This window comes from Aethina tumida, chromosome 1, assembly GCF_024364675.1.
Source record: "Aethina tumida isolate Nest 87 chromosome 1, icAetTumi1.1, whole genome shotgun sequence".
NCBI lineage: Eukaryota > Metazoa > Arthropoda > Insecta > Coleoptera > Nitidulidae > Aethina > Aethina tumida.
This window is the reverse complement of record NC_065435.1, coordinates 66,529,422-66,548,616: the sequence shown is the minus strand read 5'-3', so window position 1 is coordinate 66,548,616 and position 19,195 is coordinate 66,529,422. Positions and strand designations below refer to the sequence as shown.

The following is a 19,195-nucleotide window of genomic DNA, read 5'->3' as shown; positions in this document are numbered from 1 at the left end:
ATTTATAAATTTTTTAAAAATATATTCAAGTACAAATTTTATTCATATCACTCAATACTACGGGAATTTGATGCCACCAATTTAAAATTGTTGCATACATTCAAATTTTATGAAATATTTTAGAGATACAGTAAATAATAATATTTATAATTTAAATTTCAATTTAAGTTTACAAAATTTATTGAAAACTTATAAAAATACGTATTTATCGTTTCTCACCAAAAAAACTATAAACCATAATAAAGAACTTTTTATTCAATCTGGCAACTATCTATTTATTCATCACTGAATAATTTGAAAGTATACTTTTATTTTTACCATAATTCATTATATATACACAATTAATTACAGATTTAAATAAAAGCATATAAATTTTAATTAAATTATCACGGATCTACATACGTGTAAGACACATATACTATAGGGCAGAGACAGCACCTCATACTAATTTTTAAAAGGATTTCTCTTAATAATATTTTTTTATACTGAATACATAAAATAATTTGGTTCAATATTTAATGTTTTCAAAAACTAAAAAGAATAATATTTTTATTTTTTTAATTTATTTAATATTATTTATAAGTGTATTGGGGCAACAACAATACTTTTACAGAATGATTAATCAGCATATATACCTGAAAGATGTGAAATATTTTTGTAGGTGATAATATAGTATTAGATCATATATGTAAATATGGTATATGATCTAATTGTAAGATTATAGGTTTAGTTTCCGAAAACGTTTTTGTAAATAAAAAAATACATTTATATAATGTTTGTTAATTTTTTTAAAAATTGCGTAATCATTTATAATTGTTTAAATTGTTCAATGTATTTATATTTATTATTTTGTTAACCTTAATTAATTTTAATTTATTATTTTTTTTAATAATAAAATAATACATGTATTTGTACAAAGTTAGTATTAATTTTCGGTCTTGAGTTCCGTTGATTTATTAAATTAATTTTCCATTTCAGTTTTCTAAAGAAGCTAATAATAAGTGCTGAAACATTTTTAAATATTCATCACGGCAAAAATGTCGATGTATGTACCTTTGAAGATAACAGCTAAAATACATAAAAATAGTATTTGTTAAATTTTCATTTGTTTACTCTTTATATTTCCGTACAAATAAAAACTAATATATATTGAACAAAATTTCGTTGTGACATAAACTTTGTTATTTTCAATGGGACACCCTGTATATTTTTGAATTTCATGTAAATGTAAACCTAAACCCAACAGTTTTTAAGTTATTAATTTTTTACCAAAAATTGTAGGTGATCGATGCATTGGTATGTTTGTTTTTGGCATACATGTTATATACTTATATTATTCACATTTTAATACTCTTAAAACTCAAACTTTTGTAAGTTCATAACAGTTTATACCATAGATTACTTAATTAAAAAAATGAAGTTTTAATGAGAATATAATTTTTATTTTTTTTATGAAATTTGGTAATATCCATTTCAGAGAATGCTGAATCTTGTAATGTGGTTAAATCTATAATAAAATTGCTAGTATTATTTCTTCAATTTTCATACCTAAAAATTTACCTTGTAGGTTTTGGTTTCTGGGTCAAAAAACGTGACAATTTGTCTATAAGTACATAAATAGAATGTTATGGGGGTGTCCCGTTTTCAAATGAGCCACAATGTGTTTTATAGAATATTAATACTGTTATTAACAAATAATAAGAAATATAAAAGTCAAAATTAATTTTTATTTTTGAAAATTTTGAAATGACATTGTAAGTGTAATGTATTTAAAATATCATAATAAAATATTTTAGAAAATATTATTTGATACAATAATTTAATCAGTAAAAATCCACTTAACATAAAAAACTATCTAATATCACAGAACTGTTTCATTATGTATCTGCAACACATTATACAACCGTAGACTGTTATTTGTGTTAGTTAAGGTTCTATTAATCGCTGTCAACTCTGGTTTATAAAATCTTTCTTGAACAGTATAATCATTAATAAAATTTGATAGATTTGGTTCTCGATCCTTTTGTATTGAAGGCACTTTTTTAATTGTGTTGGGTTGATTTTGCAATACCGGTGAATTTAACTGAATTAAATCTTTATATATTGCTTGGTCATGGGAAAAATTCACTTTCCTTGACACCTGAAATTATAATATTTAGTTGTTTAATTATACACACAATGATCAAATATCTTACCTTTTCATCTATTGCTAGATCTTTCTTTGAATCAACTGTTGATTTGGGTTTTTGAGAATTCACCTCATCGATTTTCTTCGATAAACGTAAACTACTGTAAAGTCGAGGCAACTCAAACAGTTTTTCGTCAGTTGTTTTTTCTGATTTGCTTTCAATTTGTTTTGTTTCAGTATGAATTTTTTTGGCGCTGTGCTGGTCTTGGACAATTGCGTTGGATACCTTTTCAGCTGTGTTTCTAACTAATTTCTTCTTGTGATCAAATGATTTCTGTTTATTCATTTTTTACAGAAAATAACAATATTCCACAAGTAAACAAAAAACAAATTTAAATTTGACATTTCTCTAGGTTATGAGAATTAGCCTTGTTGCCACCATTTATCATTTTATTATTAAAAAAAATACGATTTATCATTTTTTAATTAACGAACATGTGATTTATTATTGCCATTGTAATTTCATCATATTATTATAAAATATATATTTTAAAATATGTTTATTTTAATTTTCCTGCTATGAATGAAATTATAGAATATGGCAACGTGGCTTATAACATTGTTTATTTGGTACACGAACGAGACATAAACCAAATATACTGAGTGTTCAATAATTGTGATGGAAGACTCTGCTTACTCTATGGTATTAATGTAAAAAACGTTCTAAATTATGAATCCAGAATTCGGCGGAGACATATTGGAACAATACAAAAATACTACAAATAAAGTAAAAAAGTATAAAACAGACAACTGAATTTCAAACAATTTAATATAATAATAATAATTTCTAGGAGGTTTTTGAGAAAACCAAACATAACAGAAGCATGTGACTCTTTCACTTCATTGGCTCAGCAATGTGAATCTCTGGAATTGCCAGTGTATGCAGGATTGTGTTGGATTGCAGCTGCACGATGTGAAGGTTCCTTGACTAATTTAACTGGTGAAACATCTTGCCTTGTCAAATCAGCTAGGCAATTTTTGAAAGCAGAAGAAAATGACTTTTGCTTGGGTTGCCACAGTCCATCGACTGAGAATTTACAGGCTGGTTTAAACTGCTACACACATGCAACCAGTAGATATGGAGAACATTCTCCTATTCCAATTGGTTTGAATCTCGAAATTGTTGACTTTTTAAAAAGAATTGGCAGGGAGGAATACATTGAGAATTATTTGAATAGTGCTGTGGAAATGTCAAAAAACAGACCTGATACCAAAGCACATTGTTTGGAACTTCTTGCTAAAAGTTTTATTGATAATGGTTAGAGGTTTTTTTAAGTAATAACAGATAAATTTCCATTGCTTTTGTTATAGGGGATTATGTTGGTGCTTTGGAAGTATATATGGAGATATCTAATTTACTTGAGCTACTGCCTAAAAATGGCTCTAGATCTGAGTTGCTTTTAAAATGTGAAGTTAACTCAGTATTTTTACTATTAATATTACGTCCGTCACCTCAAAGATTGTCTGTTAAATGTGCCAAACTCCTCGAAAAATATACATGGGGCGATCATTCTGATAAAAGTATTAAGTGTAAGTTATTTTTTTACATAAGTGAAATGTCCTAAGTTTTATTTCAGTTTGCAGGATGACTGAGAAAATGTTTCTTTTAATGCAGTCTCTGGTAACTATATGTCAGTCTCTGGATACAAGCCATTTAGTGGAATTGGAAGGCGAATTTTGGCCTTTTTTGGAAACTGATGAAAAAGAATTACTGAGAATTCTAATTAGGACTTATTATCCTTAAAATTATATATTGTAAATTTGTTTGTATGTTTATTATGTCTAATATGTTACTATAATTAATATTAGTTACATTGAAATTGAATAAACGTTAAAAAGGTAAATAATATGTTTAGTCATTCGAATATATTTACCTTTTGTGGCACCATTTAACAATACCCTTAATAGTAAGGATTTATTCTTAGTAGAATTTATATTATTTTATTGAATAAATTCATATTAAGTGAAAATAAAGATACAAGAGAAGAGGCAAATACTAGTTAACATGAAACATCAAAGTCCAAATATTACATACAAACGCCGAAAAATTGTTTGCAACGTTTATTAACAAATATGAAACAACACGTTCAAATGAAAATGCAATAAGAAAACTCTTTCTTGTCTTCTAAGCACACAAAAAATGAATTTAGTCATGCAATATCAGAATGTGTAGTCGAACAATCAGACATTGAATGAATTAACAAAACTTGCAAGGATATATTTTAGAAAAGGAACCATTGATATTAAAAAAAGTTCATTCAAAAAAAGTTTTGATCTAAATTTTAAAATAAAATTGGGTTACTTATACACTGACATTTTTGTTGATAATAAATTTGGTGTGTGCTCTTGTGCAAGAAGAAATTAAAATAATAACACTTAAGAAGAGTGCATCCTTTCACTCAATTGGTGGCAAGGACCGAGGACAATGAAATTCATCAAGCATCAGAAATTCCCTTGCAACGACAACATCTACAAACAACGCAGTAAGAAGATCCCACTAAACAATTACTTTTGATGGGATCTTTGAAATCCAACAAAGAATTATAAAAATTATTGTTTAGGACTATCAACCTCTAAGTATCGTTGAAGATGTGTAAAAACTCATTTTATTTAGAATGCTGACTTACACTTGTCTTGTAAACATCTGAAGTACACGGTAATCAAACAGGACCAAAAGTAGCTTCTGAGCTAAGAAAGATTTTTTCAAAGTGGAAGACCGTCATAAATGTAAGCACCATCACCCGTGCGTTTTATCTGTAAACGATGGACTAACTCAAAATGAAGAATTATGTACAATATTAAAAATATGCAGACGCATTCTGGGACATTTTAAGCATAATGCACAGACAGTGGAGAAACTAATACGGATGCAACAGCAAATGATCTTCCTGTATTAAAAATAAAGTAAGACATCCTCAACAGCAAAGGCCATTTCGATGGCTAAACAATATCTTTCATTGTTCATTCCTCGGTCCTCTTCATTTCTGGATTGAATAAAAATTTATTGCCAGAATTATTCGAGTTACATATGAAATATTTATGCGAACGTCCGTTCCTTGAGAAAAGATATTTTCTAAAACAGGAATACTAACTAATTCCAGAAGGCATAGCCCCAAAAAACTTAAGATCAGATAGGTCTAAAGTTAAGACATTCTGGTTCCAGGCGGTTGTTTGGACTCGTAAATGTTGTAAATATATTATATGTATTAAAGTGAATCCTGTGTATTTTGGTTTATCGTTAGAAAATAGAATCTAGTAGTATCTACTCGGTATTTAGTACTCGTTATTCGCGCGGATCCGAAGTAATCGAATATTTCGACGCAATGTGTTCGTTACTTGAATCTCGAGTAGAAGTAGCAAATACTTGGAAGACTCGGTATTTGATTTTGCCCGCATAGACGTTGTACTGGGCCAATATTTATTTACTTTATTCGCCGCTAATAAGGTACAATTAATTTAATAATTATTTGTAACTAAAATGCGAAGATTTCTTTATTTTATTTGTCATCTTACAAGTGCCATCATGCCATATTCAGCCATCACGGGGTAATTTTTAATTTTATGTCAAATACCGTCCCAACAATTTAAATAAAACTTTATTTTTTTACAATTTCACCGTCAACAAACATGCTTGTCTGCGGTAGTACAACTGTGTCATTATTTCTATTATTTTCACCTTCTAAAACTACTGGGTGGCAAGTCACAGAACTTAGAAATGGTTAATAAAGGTTTATTGCATAAAAATTAAAGAAAAACGAGGAAAATAATAAAAATAACAGTAAATCACCAAAAATGAGAAAAACTAGGATGACAAAAAAAAAAACACTTCTAAGGCCAGTTGAATTATCTATACATATAAATAAAAATGGAGTGTCTGTTTGTAATATATGTAATTTTTGTCTCTGTCTGTCTGTCTGTTTGTTCCGGCTAATCTCTGAAATGACTGGACAGATTTTGACGGGACTTTTATTGGCAGGTATCTGATGTAATAAGGAGTAACTTAGGCTACTTTTATTTTATAAAAATTCTTTTATTTTAGAATAATAAAGTAATGTTGCAATATCCAAGTACTGTCCAGTACCACGCGCAGCGTAATTGGTAATTATATATAATATCTAATTCTAAAATTATAAAAAAAATGTAACAAAAATGTTATGTTAAATTAGTACTTTCCAACTAATTCATCTTCGCATGCATGGGATTTGTATAATGTGTTTGAGCAGGTTTGTACAAAGGATTCATTTGTATCATTTTTCTCTTCTCTGCTGCCTTAAGAAAAGCGTCGTATTCTTTTTTATCTTGAATGTTATTGTATAATTTATACAGGACCATTATTATTAATCCGATTACTATTATACCAGCAAAAATTCCTGTGAATGGTATTAATAGAGCCTGTTTTGTACCAGATTTTATCAAATAATGGTATAATACTTTTTTGTCCTCTAAATAGGTATAAATAATTTTGGCATCCTGTCCATCTGATTCGAGTCTTAAGGAGCAATCTGGAATAGTAAAATATAAAATAATTTTATCCATATGTGAATAAGTAATTCTTACCATATTCAATATCATCCTGGCGGTTCGGAACATTTTTAGAGAAAGTCATATTACACGGTGTGTCTTTAACATATATTTGTCGAACGCAATCTTTAACGATCTCGCAATATAAAGGTACACCCTTTTCATCTTTAGTACAATATTTGCCAGTAAATCCTTCGTTACATATGCATTCGTCACATTCACAACGTCCGTTTCCGTAACATTCTAAATCCATATAATTACATTTGCGTGGGGTACATTGACACGCATTTCCGGAGTAGCCATCAGGACAGATACATGTTCCATTTTCGCACAGAAAGCCTACAATAAATATAATATAGCTTATATAAATAATTAACAAAAATTAAAAGGTCTATTACCATTGCACACTTGTACGCCTATTTGGGTCCATGGACAAGCCTCCTCGCAATATTCTCCACTATAAGGCAAGTCACAGTGACACTTGCCACATTTACATTCACCGCTGTAACAAGTAAATATATATGCAAATATGGTAAAATACACAACATAATATTTACTTCTGAGAACATATAGATCCACCGTCTTTTCTACATAAATCAATTAACTCCCAGCCTTGCTTATCACAATTTTTTCCACACCTGCAATAACTTTATTTTAGTAAATATGAAAAAAAATAATTTCACATTTTCTAAGACACCAACAAGTTTTATATTCATATAATCTATTTAGGATTTATCAGTCAAAATCAACAATTTTAGGAAATTTTCTGAGAATTTTTTATAAATATATTAAAAAATTCATAAGGTAAAATTTTTTTTAAAAAACATCTCAGCTTTAATTTGTTGTCATTTTTTTCACAATTTTTTGTATCCTTTTAAAAGATATGTACAGTGTTGGTAGAAAGTAGAGCAAAAATATGTAAATTGTTATCGCCCTCGCGGAAATAAATTATTTTCCGAATTAAAATCACGGATTGTATCGTTTTTTAAATCCAGTGAGAGAAAAATCAATATCGCTCAACGACTGACTCTAAATAAAATACACAAAATTTCTGTGATCTTGGGGAGAAAAAATCAATTTTACATTTGTCCTAAGTCTTTTCAGATCAGCTTTCAGATTTCGTATTACGAAATTTATGTTAAGAAATACAATACAAATACAATAAAAAGTCACACAAACAAAATTTTTGTAAATGATATACGTACATTCCTTCTTCGCATATACATTCATCACATTCTACTTTTCCGTTATGACATGGAATACTGAACTGTTCTGCATCTGTATGTACCTTGTCTCTGCATTGACATGATACACCTTTATATTCTATATTTAAATCTATACTTTCTCCTATACTTCGTTCTTGTATAAATATAGTTTCTTCCGTCTAAAATTATATATTTAATAATTTATTACCAGGTTAATATAAGTTTATTTAAATACATTTAAATTTTATGAATCATTTTTTAAGACTTTATAATAAATTCAAAAATCTTCTTAAAATTTAAAATACTTTGTAGGAAATTAAAGGATTTATAAGCAAAAAATGCTTCCAAAATTTTTATATACATCCCGGATTCTCAGTTTTTCCTATATTTTAAACCTTTAATCTTTGAAAAGAAAGTTTCAAAAAACTGAAAATTTGGGATATTATAAGATTGTTTGACCTGCTATTCTACTTACAACAGGGGGTTTTTTTGTTAGTGTTAATTGAACCGTAAAGTTCACTATACTATTTGGTGTAATAGAGTTACAAGAATCCTTTAACTCCATTTTACCCGAACAATTCGTAAAGAAATCTACTTTCAAGTAATCTCTAATTTCTCCGGACCAGATTGTTTCGTTCACATAGAACTTGGCAGTTTGAAAAAATTGATTATAAGCTTTCGTAATTACATCTAAGATTTTATGTGGATTGTCTTTATCTAAAATATCCATATATGCATTTTTATCTAGCAATTTTTGTAGTTCTCTCATTTCACGTTCATTATTATCCTTAGCAGCTATAACTAAATTAGTCTAAAATCATAAATTAAACAAATTTCAAATTTAATTAGTACGAGATTTAAGATATGTAAATACTGGATAATTATTTAGCTACCTTCATTTCTTTCAAAAGTTTCATTATATCACCAATTGCCGGATAGTCAAATTCATTTGAGTTTAACCTTTCTTCATCTAAACATTGATGAGGATGTGGTTTAATTGCACCTGCTAAAAGTCCGTCACCAGCAAAATGCATTTTACTGGACGTTGCCAATAGTATTAATTTTCTGGAATTCTCTCTCCAATTAAATTCTCTTTGACAACAAAGTGCTTGCATTATTGCCAATGAGGCACCGTCTCTATCGTCCAAATTAGCCGTTGTATTAATATTTGCAACCTATATAAAATTCATCAAATAGAGTTTAATGAAATTAATTAATTGGAGACATATTGACAAGGTGAGTAAAATTGGTAAATTAGTAAAAAAATATATCTTAAAAAGGAGATACATTAATATACGTTTTTAGAAAACGTCTTTATTATCATAAATTTTATACTAACCTTATCATAAAATATACCCTTTCTTGTGAAATTTAATTGATGTTTAAATGCATATCCCGAATGGCAGGTGGCATCTACCTCTGTACCTCTACATGGATTTTTAATAAATCTTTCTTCCATTCTGCTAAATGGAAATAGAAACTTATCCATAAATAAACCTAACCCTAATTTCCATTCTTTAGTTAAAGCTTGTAATTCTCTCTGTAATATTTCAGCTAGATTTTTGAGATCATTCATATGATCTTTCATATTATGGCTAATGTCTATTAGATAATATAAATCTAAAGGATAATCTTTTACAGGTTTATATTGAAATGTTATATTATGTGGTTCGCCTGAAATTAAATGATAAGATAATTTGTGTCATTTTAGACAGTTTATTCGATAGACTACTTTATTAAAAAAATAAATCATTAGAAGTATATGATTTTTAATTTATAATTAATTTTAATAATTAATAATGCTTCATCCAGTGGCTTAGATAGAATTTCTATAAAAAATTTGCTAGTATGATTTTTTCAATTTTTGGTTTTGTACCAAAAAACGTAACATTTTGTCAGTCATATTTTATTGATTTACAATTGGAAAAAAATTGTTAAAATCGGACAAAAAATACATATTTTATAAAGGTATCCTGCTTTCAAATGGGCCACACTGTCACTATTTAATATATATATTGTAAGCTATAAATTATTTGCAGAATCTGTAAAAGATTGTTTATCATAATGTTTATCATTTATAATTCATATTAAAAAAAATGGGGAGTAAAATTATCCATTAGTTTTTTCAAGGATGAAACGCAAGTGCTACCATTGGTTGCATACATATAGTACTTGGGTGGAATCTAGTGGGTGCTAAGTAGGGATGGTACTCGAACCGAGGGTGACCGTGAGACCGAACAGTTAAGTTCCGTCAAAAAAACAGAAGTTAAGATTTCGGGATTGAATAATACAATAACAAACATTACAAGACAATGTAAGGTCACAATCCATTTGAAAATAAATTCATTTAATGTAAAAATAAAATATCTAGTTCTTCCAGATACATAAGATTAGACAACTTAACTTATCTATTGACAAAAAATTGCTAGAACCAGATTGCTACAAGCCAGGTCAAATCGATATATTAATAGATAAGGATATATTTTGGGAATTGGTTTGTTCCGGGCAATTAAGGTTGGGTCCTGGCAAGCCTGTTTTACCAGTAACAAATTTGCATTGTGAGCAGAACAATTTGCAATTTTAGTAAACATATTGATGTTCAAAACAATATGCGGAAGTTTTGAGAACTCGAAGATGTAGAAACTGGAAACTTATTGTCTCAAGAAGAGAAGACTTGTGAAAATCATTTTGAAAAACCAGCAATGCATTTACCCAACTCCAAGTTTCCAACAAAATATTCATCCGACAAACTGGGAGAATTGTTTGAGCAAGCGAAACGTAAATTTTTATCTTTAGAACGGAGATTAGAAAATAACACAAGGAAATTGTACCCAGATTTCATGTCTGATTATATTGAATTAGAGCACATGTTGGTTTATGATTCATAAAAATAAAGAGGTATCATATTTATATCGATTTATATCTAAAAATAAACAATTGTGCGGAGATTTGCAAAAATCCTGTTTCCTTTGAAATGCATGGATTTTCTTACAGTACAGTATGGAGGTCGTTTACAAAATCGGAGTTTAGCTTCGAAAAGAAACATCCTATTCTTATTTCATAGAAGTATTATCGTAAATTAATTTTTGAATTTGAACACCTTCAATTACTGCATGGTAGTCCTCAATTGTTGTTAGCCAATATAAGGCAAACGTTATGGCTAATTTCAGGATGAAGTCTTACAAAATCTACTGTTCTTAAGTGCTTAAGGTGCCATCGATTTAAAGCAAAAGGTGTTAATCTAATTATAGGAAACCTGCCTGAGCATCGATTTCTCTGCGGTACCGTTTTTCAAGTTACAAGTACATTATACTGGACCTATGATGGTCACGGACAAAAAAGGCCTTATTCGTATGTTTTTCTAGTAAAGTGTTGCATCTTGTGTTGGTCAGTGACTTATCTACTGATGCATTTATTGCTGCACTGTTGGTAGGTGCAGAAAACCTTCTCATATTTATTCTGACAATGAGAAAAATTTTGTGGGTGCTGATGCTGAATTTAAGAGGTTAAACAGTTTATTTAATGTTCCATGATTATGTCAATAATGAAGGAATAAAATGGGATTTTATTTCAACATATTTACACTTTGGAGGGTTGTGGTAGGCCATGGTGAAATCCTTCAAATTCCACTTAAAACGTACGCTAGGTAATACCCATTTAACGTTTAAAGCATTTTATACTGTTCTTGTGCAGATAGAGTCAAATTGTTCTCTTTATTCATGGATCCACACGACTTGAATCCTTTAACTCGATCTCACTTCATGATAGGGAAACCATTAACTTCAATGTATTTACCCGAATCACGCTATGTCATTAACAATACTTGGAAAAACTTGGTCAAGATTTTTGGAAAAGATAGAGTCGTGACTACATTGGAGAACTTATATAAATGTTTATAGTTTTGATTTAATTTAATTATGATAAACATTATAATAAACATTAGAAAAATTAAAGACAGTTTAAATAGGAAAAATCAATCAATTCTTTGGTTGAGACCCAAAAATAGGCTTAATGAAAAATTTAAAAAATAATTCTGTTCGCTGCAGATATATAAGATTAAAAAAAACTGAAATGTAGAATACAACAAATAAATTTTATAGAAGGTATAATACCTTTTCGGAGTTTAATATTAAAACCTTGTGGTTTTAGTTGTATGATGTCAGATGTTGAAAAATTTTCATCCTTTGTAACTTTATGTTTGGTTCGAGAATTTCTTTCCACTGCTCGTTCATTTTCGATATTTATATCGCATCTGGGTCGTGTCTGTAACAAAAAATAAAACGTAATTGGTATAAAACATGGATATTTGGTTATTTTATTATTAACCAGCAGTTTTAGAAGAAAGTTTAAGTCAGTAAAAATTAACAATACCTATTCTTTACGTTATGAAAAATTCGAGATCCGAGATATCGGGGTGGGTAAATTGTATGTCATCTCATCATTTCACACATTTATGAAAATTTTAACTACAATAAGATTCTAACGTTTCAGTGGATGTTCCGATCAATTTCATCCCAAAGGTTTTCAATTGGATTGAGGTACTCTTTGAGAAGCGAACGATTCTTTAACTAGCATAGACCTGTGTTTCGGTTCGTTATCGTGGTGGAAGGCCAACTTTAAACTCGAAACGATCCATTATCCTATCTATCTTACCCAAAGGGCCCATGTCAAACCCAGAAAAACATCTCCAAACCATAACGCCTCCTCCACCATGCCCTACAGTAGGTCTAATGTATTTGGGATTATATTTTTCATTAATTGGTCTTCTCACCCGTAGAATGCCACCAGATTTAAATAATTGGAATCGACTTTTATAAGGGTCTAATTCAAATAGGCCACACTGTATATAATGTGATATTTTATATAAAATTGTTTCTCAAATCCACATTCACAGTTTTTGTTGACATATCTTAGCACAGTTTAAAAGATTAGATTTTGTTGCATAAGAAAAATAATATGCAAAAATATATTTATTCTTTTGGAGTTAACAAATGATTAAAGAAATAAACAATTTTCAATGATTTATAACATCAATGTATTATTGTTTGTCGTGAAATATGCAGTCGTTCAAACCTAAACAATGTCCCTAGATATAGTACTACCTGCCGATCTTGTGCTGCTGATATACCGACATCTACTATTTCTGAGACGATTATTCACATTATTTGTCAAACAAAGCCCTGTTGTAACAAAGCAATTATTCTTGATCTATTAAAATAAGATATCGCGATTGAACGACCTTGGAACAACAAGCCAAATAATGTGTAAATACTAAAATTAACAAAATGTTTAAAAAAAATATCTTTTTTTATTAATGTTTGCTTTAAGTAAAGTACTAAAGGATGTAGTCATATCGATCTATTGGTTTAAAGAAGACAAAGCACGTCAAATTGATATCTTGGCTTGATTATCAAGATTTTTGATTCTATCAATCATTGAATATTGCGTCATATTATGGGTAGAGTATAAAATGCAAATGCAAATAAAATATAGCACTTCGTCATTGTGGACACCTATCGATAATGGATAACTAACGCTGAGCTACATAACATGCTGAAGACGAGTCATTCAGACGGCAACACTTTCATAGTGAAGATCGTGTTATAATTAGTGTTATTATTTAATTATTATATTATTGTGATTTAAATAAACAAGTCTGATTACCAAAGTACCAAAGTATTATTTACTCTAATTACCAGGGTACCACAAGTGGCGACGAGGATTTTATTCGAATCAAGGTAGTAGAAAATCTCAATAAAAAGAAAATAAAGGGCAGAGAACCTTAATACGAGTGCCTACAGGCCAAAAAGAAAGAGCAGAGAACCTTAATACGAGTGGCTACAGGCCAAAAAGAAAGGGCAGAGAACCTTAATACCAGTGGCTACAGACCAGAAAACCGACTTTCATCGGAAAACAAAATTGTGTTCCATTGCCCAACTATCGAGTTCACATGTTTTCTTACAAAAAATAGTTTCGTTGCTCTAGAAATGAAGAGCATCTTTGCTGATTTTCTATCATAGAGTTTAGCTTCTTGTAGTCTCCGTTTTATGGTACTTATCGACACACTAATATCGTTTATTTCTTGATTTATGTGGGATGCGCTAATAAAAGAGGTCGCGAACAGCAGGCATTTTTATTTTCCTCCACATGACTCTGTTAGTCTTGCGTTTTCTACGACTTTTGGTAACTCTTTCCAGTGTATTCCTTAAAAATGGAAATCGTCTTCGATATTTAAATCGACTGCAATTTTACTCTGCTTTTCATCATTCCGGAACTTTTCTACAATTTCTTTTTAATTTGTATCTATAAATGAACAAGTATTTTCAGCTTTAGGGAACGATGTCGGACACAGAAATAAATTAAAAAATCAACTGTAGTGATTATACGGTTTGGTTGCTTTACTTACTCTGCTCAGAGTGAAAAGTTATATATATAACGAATATATACGAAATGTTTAGATACTTAATAATTATAAACTTAATTTAAATTAAAAAGAATCGTTCTTTAACGATGTTATGTTTTTTAATTTTTTGATCTACGTATGAACAATAGTAATAGTGTATTTTTCTAAATCGAGCTGAACATAAATAGAACATTAGTCTTGAAAAGGATTTTTTAAAATTAAATGTGTTATATAATTTAACGTTATTAGTGTTTAAGATCGTTTTAATGTTGAGACATTTATTAAGACTATCATTTCTTCAATATATGGACGGAAATTTTTGTTTAATAAATCCCTGTACATCAATTCATCTAAGAGGGCCTAAGCCAGAGAATTAAAGCATCCCCATAATATAATTGAACCGATACCATGATTCACTGTAGTCAAAACGTGAAAAGTCAAAATTGAATTTTCACGTTTTGTCATAAGTACATATTTTTATGTTTTACAATTGAAAACAATTTTTTTCTTAAATTCGGACAAAAAATACAACTTCTATGAGAGTCTCCCATTCAAATAGGCCACACATTCACAGTTTTTGTTGACATACCTTAGCTTTAATCTTATCTATAATTTCAAATAATGTTATTTATTTCCCCATACACACGAGATAAATCCATTTTGTAGAATGAAAGTCTTTGTGACCACTTTGAAACACACTTTAAAATATTATATATATTGCATAAGAAAAATAATATGCAAAAATATATTTATTCTTTTGGAGTTACTACCAGTTAAATTTAAAAATAAATGATTAAAAAAATAAACAATTTTCAATGATGTACAACATCAATGTGTTATGGTCAATACCAGAAAAAATTTTTAATTACCTATATACCCATAACAAATTAAAAATGGAATTACCATAGACAAAGCAATGCATCGAAACTGAATGAAAATGTATTCACCTCCATCTTGCTACTGGCATATAGGAAATTAAAAATATTTCGATACTGTATACTCATTTACACTTACAGAATTCTCAAGATTTCCATAAAAATATTCGCAACAGTAATGAGCTTCTATACATGAATGACAATCTTTTTGTTCATTACACTGTGATTTATAATTATCACATTCATTACCGGTTGTTTCGTAGTGACTGATCAAAAAGATGAATAAATATAAAATTAAAATTGCAGAGGGTAACATTGCTTCACGAGACACTCAACTGCGACTAAACTTTTATCTTATCAAATATTATATATATGACAGATTAGCGATTGTTATTCTGTCGTTTTAGATTTGTGGGGCCCATGCCTCACGGAAATTCCTTGAATTATATTTTACTGTGTTCTTTAGTGTTTATTAGGGGAAATGCCCGTAATATTTGAATGTACATTTTATGATATTTTGAACTTTGTATTCCGGGAAGCCTCATCAGATGTTGGAGTACCTGGAACTCTCGTCCGTACTGCTCCATCTGAATCAGTTTCCCTTTCAATCCACAGTGATTAATAAACCTAACAAATCTCAAGTGTATTTCTGTTGGTTATCGCCCGTATTCGTACACCTATTAATTACTCCAGCAGATATTACAACTAGGTGTTCAATCCACGAAAGAACGCCAAAGTTTTATTAAAACTCATTCACAATAATACGGTTTATTACAACAAACGTACTAATGTACATTAGCCCTCGACATTCAAAGCTTGACTGCCTGGTTCTTTCTTGAAAACTGCCCCGATTATCAAATGTAAACAAATCCTTCAGATTTGTTTACAAAACAAAATAGCTTAAATAGATGTGAGCCCGTTGCATCGGCCCAACGGTGAAGATGATGACGTAAACTAACACGGCCTTCCTGACGTTGGGGCGTCCTCGCATCTTCTGCAGTTTTGCAAAGATTCACCTAACACCGGTAATCTGTAAACAATATAGCAGCAGTACAAGCTCAAAATATATTCGAAGAACTAAGCCTAAATCAGAGGTCCAAAGGACCTTATTTCATTTAACAAAATAGACTGTTATGCGGCACAGTTAACAACCACTAGAAGCTCAGAAGCGGCTCAACCGTTAACAGGTCTGTTACACCCATGTCTCTCAATTGCCAATAGCATTAACTACATTGACCGTGTACGAGAAAGAAAAGAAAAAAAAGATGTGAATGAAGGATATAACGAAATTTTTACACAAAACTAAGTAAATACAGGATCCACTTTAATATTTAATAATATATTTACTATATTTAGTTTAATACGAGTTTAAAAAACCATTCGCTTTTTTGTCTCGAACCAGAATGTATCTTTTAGTACCCTCATTGTCGCTTAACCTCTCCATTACGATCCTTCCAGGAATTCCAGCATTCACATTAACCTGAATATGGCCACTTCCAGGAAATCTGGCTTCCACGTTGACCTGGGTACGGGCCATGTGTTCATGGGGTCGTACCGATAAGACCGTTAACTCCGACAGGCCAACCTCATCCGCGACGTAGTCATTCTGGATCCTTTTGAACCTCTGGACCCTGGTAAATCCTCATCCCCAGGCAAGCAGCCTCATCCCTAGTGTCGTCCGTCTCCATCCTTTGGACCTCCAGTCCCGAATGGATCCTTATCAGCAGCCAGGCAGCCCTCTATTTGAACCTCCGCTACCTAACAGACCCTCATCATCGGGCTCGGAATTATCCGAGGTATAGGCCAGTTCTCCACCATTATCAGCCCTGCCTTATCATACGCATTACGTAAACCTTTTCTTCCCTTAAAACGCAACCGGCTCCAAGCTTTATCGTACGCTTTACGTACAACAACTACATGCTCATGAGCTAACTCAAATCACTACAATAGATATTCTCAGCTTTACAAACAGCGTGCTCAAATGCCAACTTATATTTCTTACAGAGGTTTCTAAATTATTTTAATCATGCTGAAAATCAACTTACAGATCCATTATTGTAACCCAATTCACAACATTTTCGGCGGCAACCACCGTGCTGGCATTTCGTTTTCTCTGACTTTCCTTCAAATCCTCTACTTCCTATCTGACATTGAACATCACCTTGGTAATGCTGAACGGAGGATTTTTCCAATTTACCATTCGGGGTTCGGGCAGTGTCAAAATAAAACTGACACTAACTTAAACTAAAACTCTGTTAAACAATATTTACACTATTTACAGTTTATATACACGATACTAATATTTATTTGCAATCCTTGTGGTTACTTATGTTTAACGCTCATGGCTGTCAGTATGAGTCAGACTGTCTAACAGAAAATCCCTATCCGGGGACCGATCCAATAGATCATAACCCAGATGGAAAACGTGTATGCGAGGCATACGCGGGTGAGCTGAACCAGAAGACTAATGCTGACGTAGATGCCAGCCCACTGTCAACTGGTTGAGAAGGAGCAAGACCAATCTGAGGAAGATGCGAGATCTTCCTGGGGAAGGATTGGTCTTGCTAGGTTGGACCTGTTTGCTTCCCACTGCCACTGGATTGTGGAACGGTACTGAGCCCCAGGATCACGGCAAGGTGGATCCACCCTAAGGACTCTTCTTGTCGGTCAAGCGCACATTTATATCCTCAGCCGGTACTTCTAGAATATTCAATCCCAGTCGAGACTCAGTTTCGCGATCATCGGCAGATCGTTCCATACCTTTCTCGAATTCTCTGGAGCGTCGATTCATCACCTGCGGCTCGTTACAATATCTTATAGCATTTAAAATGTTATTTAGCTTGTATGTACTTATACAATACACATTCGCAATTTTCTATGAATATATTTTATTTAATAAGTTTTCGATTTTTTTTATGGCTAATCATGGTTGGAGTATATTCCCCTATTTTTCGTAGCTACCACTGAATATTACAATACTCTAAAGTAATAAATGGTTGTTATAATTTTGCCCAACGAAAAATAAAAAATCTAAGCGGTTCTTTAAGAAATTGATCAGCTATATAGTAGACACAACAATAACAAAAAAAAATAAAATGTAATTTTTATTGAATTGCTATCAAAAAACGCGAAATAAGCAGGCTAAATAAATGGGGAGTTGGAATAACAGAATGTAATTAATCGTACAACCAATTAGGTTTAGTGGAAGCCGACCATCAACCACTGCATTGTAAAAAGAACAGGGAATCTAGATTACTTTTTACAAAAACTTATGAACACTGGGGATTAACCAAATTATATTCTATGCAGTGACAACAAAGGTTACAAAGGAGGGAAATTTAATGGTTTGGGCTTGTCAGCATTATAATACCCTCAAATCGCCCTAACAAGAACAAAATCGGATATTTCTAAAACATTATGGAAAAGTAACTAAAGTAAAAAAAATAACTCATGATGATTTTCTAGAATAAGTAAAACTTGGAAGAACATAAATATAAACATTATCACCAATTTAATAGCTTTGATGCTGAAACGAAGTCATTGACAAATAAAGATATGAAATAAATTATTAATTGTGTTAAAATAATAATTCTTTTTCAGTTACCTATTTAAAACCACCCTATCATTATAAAAAAAATATGATTTAACTATATATTCAATAAAGTAAATAAGAATACTAAAAGACTTGGCTTTCTACTAAAAATTTTACTTGTAAATATAAATTATTTTTCATGTCATCATTGACAAAACTGTCATCATTATTTCAGACTGCTGGGCTTGAAACGAAAATGTAAGTATAGGTATGTAACTAAAATCTGTTGAATATTACCAATTATTATGATTTCAGATTGCGGAGTAGATATCTATTATATATCTAAAGTTTTAATAGATATTTTTATATAAGAAGAACCGTGATGATACAATTAGGACTCCTTGGTTTATTTTTTATCATAGGTGTAGTATGTTTAGTTTCAAGTGTTATTCTTCATTTTTATGTGGTTAA

The 19,195-nt window shown here is 30.6% G+C and overlaps 3 protein-coding genes across 3 annotated transcripts; 1 reads left to right on the top strand and 2 right to left on the bottom strand.

Moving 5' to 3' along the window:
* Positions 1 to 1,707: 1,707 nt before the first annotated feature.
* LOC109608427 (uncharacterized) lies at positions 1,708 to 2,583 on the bottom strand. The gene is made up of 2 exons (XM_020024855.2): positions 2,196 to 2,583; positions 1,708 to 2,140 (listed from the first exon to the last, which is right to left on the bottom strand). Exons 1-2 carry the CDS (start codon positions 2,472 to 2,474, stop codon positions 1,862 to 1,864), a joined length of 558 nt encoding a protein of 185 aa, XP_019880414.2. The 5' UTR covers positions 2,475 to 2,583; the 3' UTR covers positions 1,708 to 1,861.
* Positions 2,584 to 2,643: 60 nt separating this feature from the next.
* LOC109608416 (40-kDa huntingtin-associated protein) lies at positions 2,644 to 4,035 on the top strand. Its single transcript, XM_020024843.2, has 4 exons — positions 2,644 to 2,923; positions 2,980 to 3,446; positions 3,500 to 3,718; positions 3,766 to 4,035. The coding sequence occupies exons 1-4, from the start codon at positions 2,859 to 2,861 to the stop codon at positions 3,930 to 3,932; spliced, it is 918 nt and encodes a 305-aa protein (XP_019880402.1). The 5' UTR covers positions 2,644 to 2,858; the 3' UTR covers positions 3,933 to 4,035.
* Positions 4,036 to 6,207: 2,172 nt separating this feature from the next.
* Positions 6,208 to 15,508, bottom strand: LOC109608382 (integrin beta-nu). Its single transcript, XM_020024809.2, has 10 exons — positions 15,332 to 15,508; positions 12,027 to 12,177; positions 9,254 to 9,588; positions 8,808 to 9,089; positions 8,390 to 8,725; positions 7,915 to 8,093; positions 7,267 to 7,347; positions 7,108 to 7,211; positions 6,746 to 7,048; positions 6,208 to 6,690 (listed from the first exon to the last, which is right to left on the bottom strand). The coding sequence occupies exons 1-10, from the start codon at positions 15,506 to 15,508 to the stop codon at positions 6,365 to 6,367; spliced, it is 2,274 nt and encodes a 757-aa protein (XP_019880368.2). The 3' UTR covers positions 6,208 to 6,364.
* Positions 15,509 to 19,195: the final 3,687 nt, after the last annotated feature.

What these genes read in the sequence shown, in the direction of transcription:
- LOC109608382 (XM_020024809.2), bottom strand. Translation starts at nt 15,508, where the DNA reads ATGTTACCCTCTGCAATTTTAATTTTATATTTATTCATCTTTTTGATC. An exon ending in GGATCTATATGTTCTCAGAA is followed by an intron (nt 7,212 to 7,266) that starts GTAAATATTATG and finishes TACTTGTTACAG; the next exon opens with CGGTGAATGTAAATGTGGCA. An exon ending in AGGCGTACAAGTGTGCAATG is followed by an intron (nt 7,049 to 7,107) that starts GTAATAGACCTT and finishes TATTTATTGTAG; the next exon opens with GCTTTCTGTGCGAAAATGGA.
- LOC109608427 (XM_020024855.2), bottom strand. Translation starts at nt 2,474, where the DNA reads ATGAATAAACAGAAATCATTTGATCACAAGAAGAAATTAGTTAGAAAC. An exon ending in ATCTAGCAATAGATGAAAAG is followed by an intron (nt 2,141 to 2,195) that starts GTAAGATATTTG and finishes TTATAATTTCAG; the next exon opens with GTGTCAAGGAAAGTGAATTT.
- LOC109608416 (XM_020024843.2), top strand. Translation starts at nt 2,859, where the DNA reads ATGAATCCAGAATTCGGCGGAGACATATTGGAACAATACAAAAATACT. An exon ending in ACTACAAATAAAGTAAAAAA is followed by an intron (nt 2,924 to 2,979) that starts GTATAAAACAGA and finishes AATAATTTCTAG; the next exon opens with GAGGTTTTTGAGAAAACCAA. An exon ending in TTCTGATAAAAGTATTAAGT is followed by an intron (nt 3,719 to 3,765) that starts GTAAGTTATTTT and finishes GTTTTATTTCAG; the next exon opens with TTTGCAGGATGACTGAGAAA.